Below are 11,579 nucleotides of genomic sequence, written 5' to 3'. Positions count from 1 at the left end.
ATGAATTTTTTTTTTTTTTTTTTTGATGCCATGCTCATTAATATTGCATGAGTAATTCGAATTTTTCAAGATCATGTATGGGATGTACCATGGAATAATAGCCAGAAGGAATATTCTTCAGACATACTTTCAAACCCTTACTATGTTATCCGGACAGACTACCCAATCAAAGTCCGAGTCCGATAAATACAAACCACTTAAATTTCGGATCCTCTGGAAAAGTCCGACTAAACCCAATAACGACGACTTAGGCGGTTCCAATTAGACGGAGGCCCGCGAGTTGAAGTCGTAGTCGCGTCGCTTTCCGTCGTCGGATTCGTCGGCAGCTCTAATACCATCTCGTGGGTCCCGCTAACCCGTGGCGTGCGACTCTTTTGCAGTTGGCTCTTAAAAACATGGGAAATTTGTATTTAACACCCTACTTTATGTGCGCGACTCTGGTCCTTAAAAATATTGAAAATTTGCATGTAACACCCTGCTTTATAACGTAATTATCATTAACACCCTATATTATTTTTACTATTCATAAATCGATTTTTATAATTTAATAATATGAATAAAAAATAATTTCAGTTAGATAGATTTGAACTAACACCATAAGAAGAGATATTTTATTTCTAAAATACCTTTATTTTTAAAATAACTAAAATATTCTTAGTATGACTTAGTTAAGAATATTTTCGTAAATTTTTAGTAGAATTAACTTAACTCAGATATTTAATTAAGTTTAACTAACTAATCGTATTCGCTAACTCGAATAATAAAAATATAGGATGTAAACTATAATTTCATTAAATAACAGGGTGTTATACGTAAATTTCCTCTTTATTTTTCTTCTCTTTTGCTTCCTCTCCCCTATCCCCACAACAAACCTACCTCCTTTCTCTTTCATTCTTTCTTTCTTACAAGATTCTTTTAATATATTATTCATTTATTTTGCTTTGAGAGAAAATTTGGACCGAGCAAACTATTAGATTAAAATATTCAAAAAAATTTAAGACGTACAAGCAGAAATAATATTAAAAAAAATATATTTTTAACCAAATTATCCACCTGATAATTGTTGAAAGAAACTTAGTGGCATGTCTGCTCTTAGCCTGGACATGTAGTTCTCAGAATACATGTAGAATGTTAGGGAATTCTATTTGGATCAAATGCCAAGATTTGCTTTAAATTTAAAAACCCCTTTTAAACTGATTCAGAAACGATTCAGTAATTATGAGATCGGATGCAAATTTAACCGAGTTTTCAGTGATTTAAGTAGATGTCAAAAGACAGTATCTAAATCTACTTACCTTTTTTAAAAACATATTGTGCTTTAGATTTGGTGCACTAATTAGACAATAGTTTTAGAGTTAGATATTGTGTCTATTTATACAACATCTAGAAAATTATGTCAAAATTATAATGCTTGGAAAAAGATGGTTATAAAGTATAAACTTACCCTTTGATATGTAGTAAATGAAATAATATTTTACAGCGCAAAAGTTGCCATAAATTAATGTTCTTACCATGATGCTACCAACCTCATGATTTAATGAAGTAGAGGAGTCTAAAACAAAGAGTATTAATATAATAATCATATATTATTTATGTTTGATCTAGCAATCATAATTATTATTGCGAGTTTATGGGTAAAAAATAAATAAATAATTCCTGCTAATTCGTATAATATTGAGTAGAATTTAAAATTATTTATGAATTTAAATTTGCTATTATATTAGAATATCTTTGAAAGCCTTTGTCTCTCCCTCTCCAAGCCCGACCGTCCATCCTTATGGCCACGGTCCCTTGCTCCTGCGGCGCGCCGCATCTCGTCCTCCGGCGAGCAAACTTCTGGGTGCGGTCGCCTGGAACGCGCGATGCCCCGACCCTTAGGGTCAAGCGTGGCGGGGCGACGGCGTGCTCGACGTCGTTCCCGAGCTTGGGGAGGGTGGGGTGGCATCGGAGGGAGGGAAACGCGTCGCTCCTGTCGTTCGGCGCGACCAGCGAGGGATTCTCGGTCTCCGGAAACGGAGACGCGCCGGCGGCGGCGTCCGACCCCTCCCAGGCGATCTCCGGATTGCTTCCCTTCGTCGTCGCGGCCACGGCCGTCGCCGCTCTCGGGAATCCTGCGACTTTCTCATGGTGTGTTGATTTTGCATTCAGAAAAATTGTTTTTTTGTTGTAAAATGTTTGATGCTAAGTTGTGTCCATGAGGTAAAAAGCTAGTTCTTTTAGATGAACAGTGATGTCGTTAAACAATGATTGAAGGGAATTTAGTAGCTAAAGACTGATGATTGCTTATTTTGGTGAGTTCGACAATATTACAAGAGTAGACTAGACACTTTTGGGCGATGAGATTAATGAAGTACTTGCTATTCATGGTTGAGGGTGCTTATGTCATATAATTGTTTGAATTTTCACTGGATACGGAACAGTAACGACCGAAACTTGAAGAAAACTAAAGCAGAAACTCATTGGTTAAGACTAAAACTATCAAGATTTTTTGTTTTGACATTTATTTTAGACCAAAATAATCTAAAATCATTCTATTTTGGTTTGAAATATTTATTTTTTATATGGGTCAAAACCGAACTTCGAACAGTAAGACATAGATGAATATAATGAAATTTAATTATGGGATGTGGTTTACAAACCTTACTTACTATGTCAATATAATTAGTAGTTCATGGGTTATACAATTTCAATAAAGAATGGAAATATATACACTCACATGTTTTCTGAAAATGATTTACCATGAATTGTTTGAAGGTTTATATCATGGATTGAACTCATTGAAGTAAAAGAAGAAACCTAGCAGTGTCAATTAAGCCTCGGACATCAATGGGTCTTGTAGAATTTAGTACTGGAGTTGTTGATCATATTGTCAGTCTAAAACAACTTCAATTATTATTTTGCAGCGCTCTTGGTGTGCTTTTTTGGTAACTTTGATGCAATAAATGCTTTGATTTAGGTCAGAGTTAACTGAAATATGTACTCAACTCGCCTGGGGTTCGTTCTTTTAGTAAATGAAGTTCTAGAGAATCTAGACTGTAACTATTATTTCACTTATTTTTCTGTTTAGTAATCAAAGATCAACAAGTTATTAGTCTAGCAGAAAAAGAGTTGTGAGTCAAGCGATGCTAGTCTCTAATGACTCTAATGAAGTAAAGCTCTTTGTTCGATGTGCTTCACAGTATTATGTTTCTGCGATGAGATTCAAATGTTTCATCTTTGATTGATTAACTTATGGGTCCAAATGTATATCATGTTGCACCAACAATTTTATTTATTTGTATGAGAATAAAATTATTCGTAGCATTAAGCTGTTTTCTATTAGCCTAAAGATGTATATCATGCATTAACATGCCCTCACATGCCCCCTCCCATAACAGAATGGGTAGCCCCTCCATTTACACAAGTATAGGTAATAAAAAGTAAGGATTAATAATGAGGTTGCTGAGCAAACTTGAGAAGAACTGGCTCTCGTACCATGTCAAATAATCACTAGATGTAAAAGTGCACTTCTTAATCTATCAGGTAATGGACCAACAATTCATATAAAGCTTCAACAAGTTTGAGCAAAGAAACTGGGGAATGAGGTGAAATCTCCATTCTAGAGTTTGAATAATTGATGTGATTGTCGTATACAATTATATTTGGCCAATATGGTCATTAATTGTTGTTTAAGCTTCAATTTAATGTTATAATTTGTGAAAGATTGTTTGTTGTTTGAGCAAATTCAAATGTTATTTAATGTCCTGATTTGGATAAATTGTTTGTCCTTGAATTTGCTAGGGTTTCGAAAGAATATTATGCCCCTGCATTAGGAGGAATCATGCTATCCATCGGAATCAGACTCTCCATTGATGATTTTGCTCTTGTCTTCAAGAGGTTGTCTATTCCGTATTCTTCCATTCTTGTAGTTGTAGGGTACTGATAAAAATTCTTATTCTTAATCTAAAACTTTGTTTTTTATATGGATAATATCGTGCAGACCTTTACCGTTGTCCATTGGATTTATTGCACAATACATTTTGAAGCCACTTTTGGGCCTTCTGATTGCAAGGGCATTCAAGGCACCACCTTCATTCTATGCTGGTTTCATCCTTACTTGTTGTGTTGCGGGTGCGCAGCTCTCAAGCTATGCTAGTTTCTTGAGCGAAGGGGATGTGGCTTTAAGTATTCTGTTAACTAGCTGCTCAACAATATCTTCTGTCGCTGTTACACCTCTTCTCACTGGCCTTCTCATAGGCTCAGTGGTCCCAGTTGATGGAGTTGCCATGTCCAAGTCTATTTTGCAGGTATATATGATGTTTGCTGATCTCAAAGATTTTACCATTATTTTCTATTTCTTTCAGAGCTTTAGCACTAAAGAATAAAAGGCATGATTGTCAGAGCATGTTAGTTTGCATTTGTGAAAAGAATATCAGAATTACTTACTAGTGCTTTTTTTGTGAAGAAAGGTGATGTAGTAAACCTTAAATCTTTCTCATATTTTTCCATCAAATTCAGTGTTCCCTAACAAATTAGAAGGACTCCATAAAAATTTATAGATGATTCACGCCATGTTTAAATGTGTCATGTCATTTTCTGAAACAAAGACCAATTTTCAGGCATTTCTAAACCAATACAACGCTAAGAGCTTAAGGGTACTGATATGATAAACATCAATTTGCAATTGTGATTTCTCTGTTGTTTCTAGTTCTGGGATAATGAATTTGCCACAGCCTTCATGCTTACTTTTGTGATGGTCAAACTTAACTGGAAATTTTAGGATTTGGTCCAGTGCAAATTGTACTGGATGATGTTAAACAAATATTTATGTAAATTCTATGGTTTAATATATTCTAATTCTGGATCTTATGCCTCCTTCAAAGATTGTTTATTATGCATCTACTCTCAAGGAAAGCTTTTTCATAGCCTTCAAGTTTTCTGCTTTATTCCATTGGAAAATTTGTTATTCAGGTTATTGCGCACATCTGCCTTTAAGTAGAGCCATCGGGATCTCAATTATTGCATGTGTTATTGTGAATATCTTCCATTAATCTACTGTGGAATTTCTTCCCTTCACATTGGACCAAAGAGACTTTTTAATTTATGTGAAAGTTCCTTATCATAATGATTTTCCTTCAAGTTCCATGGTAGAACTTAATCTTTCTCAAAGAATGTATCCTTCTTATATCTTTTTCCTTTCCCTAATGTTAGTCTAGATTCCATATTCTCTTTCTTGTTTTCTTACTTGTTCCACACACATTTATGATATGATGAACAATTACTTGGAGGATGATAACTTTTATGTGAATTACTATTTTTTTTTTTGTTGTTAACTGGTTAAGGCATGATATACGTTGTTAGTTCATTAGCTAACAACAGTTTTCAGTCAACTGGTTTCTAATATAATATCAGAGCTGGCTTTTTTTAGAGGTCATGAGTTCAACCCTTGTAAACCCGACTTTATTCTCTATTTCTATTATATCTTCTTGTGTGGTATGGACTATAGTGGGTCTTCACTCCCTCTTATCCATCATCTATCCACCTCCAGACTGCAATGTATAAGAGCTCTACGTGATAGGATGTGTTAAGGCATGACATTGCTGATATATTATCTAAGAGTTGAATTGTTTAGGTTAACTAGTTATCTAACATTTCCCTTGCATCTTAGATATATTAGAATACGTTGGGGGAATTTAGTTTTGGTTGTGTTTTAAGATGCTTATATATCCTTAATTTTCTTTCTTTGGTTGTCTCACTTAACATAAAATTGAGAGTTCTGGTGCACCAAGTTTCATCGATGCAGGATTTAAGGGAAGTTGTATGCAGCCTTACTTTTATTATACTCAAATCTGCAAGCAGTGTATAGAGTATCGAACTTCACATCACACCAAATTACGTTTTGTAAATATCAATTAATCCGCTGAAAGAAAAGGGTCTGAACATCCATTAATTTCCCTCTTTCCTACTATAATACTACACTAGTAGACATTCTATATTTTTCTCTTGTGGTACAAATTATCAAGATATTTCAATAGTTGCTTTAACTTTTTATCATATATTATTTCCTAGTTTGGTATGTGAATTTACTCACTTTCTATTTTCTAGGTTGTGCTTCTTCCAGTAACGCTGGGCCTTCTTCTCAATACTTATGCAAAATCTGTGGTGAACATTATACAACCAATTATGCCTTTCGTTGCTATGTTTTGCACTTCATTGTGTATTGGAAGCCCTCTTGCCATTAATCGGAACCAGATTCTTTCTTCAGATGGTTTCCTTTTACTTCTTCCCATAGTGGCTTTCCACATTGTTGCCTTCACATTGGGTTACTGGTTTGCCAAGTTGCCTTTCTGGAGGTAATTCTGTAATATTATTTGCCTTTTATTTCTTTAAGTATCTGAGTACAAAAGAATGTAACAACCATTCCCTAATAGCTTAAGCTTTTAGGTAGTTGGTAGGTTAACCAAACATTAAAGCAGGAGGTCCCTAGGCTCGAATCCCTCATACTTATCTATCGTTTAAAATATAAACATCCACCCTTTTAATTCAAGTCCATTTTTTGAGTCTTGAACCCAAAAGTAAAAGGACGTGTTGGAGTATAAAAGATGAAATCAGCTTAAGTTGTTACAATAGTTATTGAGTTAAATCTGAACAGAGAAGTTTATTTATAAACTATCCATTCCCACTTTTCCTTTTTGTAGAAGTCAAAACTAAAAAAGAAAGGCATTTTGCCATAATATCTTACATGGAAATCTTAAATGTACATGAACTGACAAATGTTTTGTTTTTCAATATTCAGAAAAAAATTCTTTTGAGCTTTTTTTCTGTTGTAAGAGTGCAAATTTCAGCACCATAAGCTCTGACTACTACAGTGTCATGTCTTTTCCTGATTAATTTAATTGCAACTCTAGCCTTTAATGCAACTCCTTTTATTGTTTTGTTTAGAAAATATAACTGCAATTAGATCTGACTTTTATGGATCGTGATAAGTTAAATCTTGAATTTGAATTGCATGAAAAATATAGTTTAGAAGTGTAATGTACTGAAATTTTCTTTTGATCATTCATTATATATATATATTCTTTTTCTTTATTTTGCTACAAGATGCTGTTCCGACCTGACCCATATGCCTTCACTAGTGAGTTTTGTTTTTCATTTGTCAAGTAACAAACTTTTACAATCTTGTTCTTTGTTGCTTTTGTCCTTTCTGTTCCATAAGATTGAATTTTTGGTGCTTGAGAATATTCTCTTGTAACCTCTGCGTGATAGGAATACTTTGAGGAATTTTAGTTGCACAACTTTTAAGATGTACATCATTGGGACGAAAAGCCACACTTCAAAAATGACAACTTATTCATGTCATGCTAGCAAATACATTTATACTTCATTTCCTGTCACATTTATTTCCATTTCATTCTACCTCATTTCTATGATTGATCCACCAGGCAAGAGGAACCCGTCTGTAGGACAATTTCTCTGTGCACAGGGATGCAGAGCTCTACCCTAGCTGGTCTTCTTGCTACACAGTTTCTTGGAAGTAGTCATGCAGTTCCACCTGCTTGTTCGGTTGTGGTAATGGCCATAATGGGTCTAAGTCTAGCATCCTTCTGGGGCAACGGCTCGCGCATCAGAGACATCCCATTGCTATTTTTACCTTCGACTCAATCAGATGTCGGCTCGTGAGGAAGAAAATAACAACCCCATGAATTATGCTGGAATCTCCACTCAACCTGGAGGCAACCACTGAATTGTGGATATTACATTGGTTAACGAAGAAAAGAATAATCATTGTAAAATCCTCCTATTATATAGCAGAATTGAGGAGGAAAGTGAGATCATGACATCAATGTAAGAAAAGTTCAAAAGAATGAGTCATATATGTTGAGCAGCAGCATCTCGGCATTATTTGTAAGTATGTATATACTTCAATTGCTTAGATATATAAGAATAAAGAGGTGCTTTATATCTGATGCAAACTGAATGTCCCCTGAATGGCTGTTGTGATATTGACTTACTGTAGCTTGTTGATATGCTCTTCTATAGTTGAAATTGTTGCAGTTAGCATATTACGGGCACCAAAAGAAACAATGGCAGTACAGTTCTTATCATTCTTTCATCCTTTCATGCTGCATTGACGACCTGCAGTAATTGATACTGCTAGGGACTTATCATTTGATTCACTCTTGGCTCGAGAAAGTGAGAAATATCAACTGGTTTTCATTTTTGTTTAAGAAATGAATAATATTAACTGTCATTGTGGCCATTGTTAACCATTTCCCTAAGAGGGGGAAAAAAGGTAAAATTGTCTTTAGCCATATAAATATTATGAATTTTAAGTAGGAAGAATGCGTACAAAAGTGAAAGATTACAAAGGGAGAAGGAAGAAAAATATATGCTACAAGAGGAAGAGTAAGAAGACTTCCATTTTCATCAAAGCCCTGTCAGCTCGAAGAGGAAGCCAGATTGGAGTAAGAGCTTTAAAGTTTAAAAAGAATTGTTGTTGTGCTGGCGCCAAATCTTCCACTAAATGATAGAAATGAGCATTTCTCTTATTTTGAGAAACAATGGAGGAATAGCACCAGCCCTCTTATCAGATCAGCTACCAGCCAGGAGGAGGGACTTGAGGTGATCCCAAGCTTGGAATAGAAGATGTTATTGAGGTTCATAGAATGTGAACAATCAAAGAGAATGTGATTGAATATTTCTACTTCCACATCACAGAGAACACTAAATAAAGGCCTGATGTAACCCTTTCTTTTTGGCAAGTTTGCTCTACTATGAAGCTTGTTGAGGCAACCTGATGCAATCATGCAGTACGAGTTGACTAGAATCTGAGATTGATACGAAAATTTGTTTGGGAAGTTTTTTTTTTTTTAAGTTTGTTTCTTATTCTATTTCAGATTTGATCTAATCTCGTATAGTTAGTGAGTTTGTGTTACATTATAGGACTCTTTGGTTTTATTACCTATTAATAAGGCTTTATGACTTGTAATCTGAGACATTAACTGACTTTTATGCGACTGAAAATTGACAGGTTTTCTCAAGTTTCAGCAATGCTTGCCATTTTTTATGCCTTACTCCTAGTATTCTGTTGGAGAATACGTGATTAATTAATAAATCTATTTGGGAAGGTTTTTAGTTTCTTTCTTATTTTGTTTTAGATTTGATCTAATCTCATCTAGTTATTGAGTTTGAGTTTTTTTTTCTCTAAAGAAAATCCGTAGACGGAACATATCATTCATTTCAATCATACTGAATACAACTTGATACAAAAGATGAAAAGGAGAAATAGAACAAAAGCCCTAGAAGCAAGTCCTACACTTGGTTGTAGTATAGATTGAACAACAGTTAACGTAAGTATCATATCAAGTACTCAAGCACAGTAAAAACAAATGAGATATAGCAATTCTCTAATAGCAAGTCTCTTGCTTAGCCAGCTAGCAACACTACAGGTAGAAACAGTGTGAGTCTTGAGAAGCTAAGCATCCAACTAAGGAGCAAGCTTCGACAGTGATACAGGCACGCTAGTAACGAAGTCCGATGGATTTAATAAAATATCTAAAAACCCTATTTGAGTAGACCTATGAACCCAAGAACAGTACAAGCAAACCAGAGAAGAGAAAGGAAACAAACAGTGAGAGGAAGAGCCAAGATCTGCTGCCTATTACATCTCATTGCATCCACACAAATATTTAATTCAAAAAAATGCAGGGCCCAAAATAGGAAGAAATAGGGCAGATACTAACTTCGACGGTGATGAAAACTAGGTCAGGCGAGTCAAAACGTAGCAACGGAGGCTAAGGTGAGTCAAGGCGAGGCGAGGCATGGTAACAGAGGATGAGGCAAGGCAAGGCGATGGCGCATCGATGGAGGCCGCGGTGAGACATGGCAAGGCGCAGCAACAGAGGGCGAGGCGTGACGACAAAGATAGCAAGGAGCGGATGGGTAGAGAGTGGGGCCGGCTAGATCCGCGATCTTCAATTCCGACCGTGGTGACCTAGAGGTCGAGGAGGGGATTGGGTGGGTACAACGGTACTTAGCCCAGACAGTGACAACGGTCGGCGATTGCGCTGATGAGGGGTGAGTATGCCCTCTTGGCGATGGGAGAAAAGGCCAAATCCTAGCAAAGCACTCTGCTAGGGCCGACAAAAAAAATTATGTTGGACTGCTAAAATCAGAGTTTGAGTTACTTTAGGACTCTTTACTTTTTGTTTTTTTGTAAATAAGGCCTTATGATTTATAATCCGAGACATTGATTAATTTTTTATGCTATTGAAAATTGAGAAGTTCTCTCAGGTTCTAACAATGTTTGCCATTGTTGACGGGTTATTTTTGGTATTCTCTTGGAAAATTAACAGAGTATGAAAACTTCAATCTCGTATTCGTATGCATATCAATAGGTTAGAGTAAATCTATAGTCTCCTCATGCAACCTGTATTATAGGCTAATCAAAGAAATATTTGTAATTTGAAAGGAAGAGAAGAACATAAAATTCTGTTGATAAACTTCAACCTAAAGAAGTTAGCAAGCAATAAAAGGACCTTACCGAAAATGCACCATTGACAATAAATCTTTAGGAGATCCGAAATGAAAAATGATAAATAAAAACTTTCTAAATTAAGATCTCCAGCAACTATTAAGAGACTAAATGTATGAAAATGTCTTCAGGAACATAGCAGTAATGTATGAGGATGTCACCCTTCTGAAGGCCGAGAGGAAGAGTGTTAGAAAATAGATTTAAGAGGCCCACCTATCAATCCACCCATTGATTCAAGCTCTATTTCCAACACAGCTCACTTGAAATTGTCTCTAACTCAAGAATGCCCCACCAGAAATGAGAAGATAGGAAGTAGGAGGTTTGCTTCAATAAGATGCATCTCGATAATAAGAGAGGAGCACCAGCTCCTTCCAGCATAGAGGAGATGAGGGGCGCATTAGCTTCCACCATTATTTGGTGAGGAGGGCCATAGTTGATATGATTCGACTATGTGGGTTAAATAAGTCGAGTCAAGTTATTTAGTTAGATTTACTTATTATTTTAAATTTCAAACAGATAATCCATATATGAATCCAATCTGCTAAAATTTTACTTCTATAAATAGGAGTGGTCATGAGTTGATTATTATCGTCAAATTGATTATTAAGTTTAGTTGTTTTATTATCTCGTCCTTATCTTTTATTTCAGCCATTAGATTATCTTTATCTTTATAGGAATAGATCGTAATTATAGAATTTTCCAACTTTCAAACCATAGCCACCATCTTTCTCCATAAGCAATCCTACTCTATAGCCATCCGCTACCTTTCAACGATCGTCGCAACATCGGATAATTACAATTGTGTGTCGTTCTAACCTTTATTTACTCTTTTATTTTTAACTTTTCACCCAGATATCGTATTTACATAAAACCAAAGCTATTAGAATCCTAACTTTATAGACTACCACCCATAAAAATGTCATAATTTTCTTATATCTAGATCAGTTCAAATCTGGTTCATAATATTGGTATCAAAGCCAACATCCCTCAACCAATAGTTAGCATGAGATTAAAGAAGATGAACGAGTAAGGAGCAACAATAGATGAACAGGAACTCATCTTCGTT

At 35.4% G+C, this 11,579-nt stretch overlaps 1 protein-coding gene across 1 annotated transcript; it reads left to right on the top strand.

Annotated features, from left to right (window-relative positions):
* Positions 1 to 1,745: 1,745 nt before the first annotated feature.
* On the top strand, positions 1,746 to 7,952 carry LOC140758452 (probable sodium/metabolite cotransporter BASS3, chloroplastic). The gene is made up of 5 exons (XM_073094623.1): positions 1,746 to 2,127; positions 3,781 to 3,876; positions 3,980 to 4,286; positions 6,085 to 6,332; positions 7,422 to 7,952. The coding sequence occupies exons 1-5, from the start codon at positions 1,778 to 1,780 to the stop codon at positions 7,657 to 7,659; spliced, it is 1,239 nt and encodes a 412-aa protein (XP_072950724.1). The 5' UTR covers positions 1,746 to 1,777; the 3' UTR covers positions 7,660 to 7,952.
* The last annotated feature ends 3,627 nt before the right edge of the window (positions 7,953 to 11,579 follow it).

The sequence above is a fragment of the Typha angustifolia genome, chromosome 3, assembly GCF_048772165.1.
Source record: "Typha angustifolia cultivar Huaian chromosome 3, ASM4877216v1, whole genome shotgun sequence".
NCBI lineage: Eukaryota > Viridiplantae > Streptophyta > Magnoliopsida > Poales > Typhaceae > Typha > Typha angustifolia.
The sequence above is the reverse complement of the archived record's forward strand: the minus strand, read 5'-3'. Positions and strand labels throughout refer to the sequence as shown.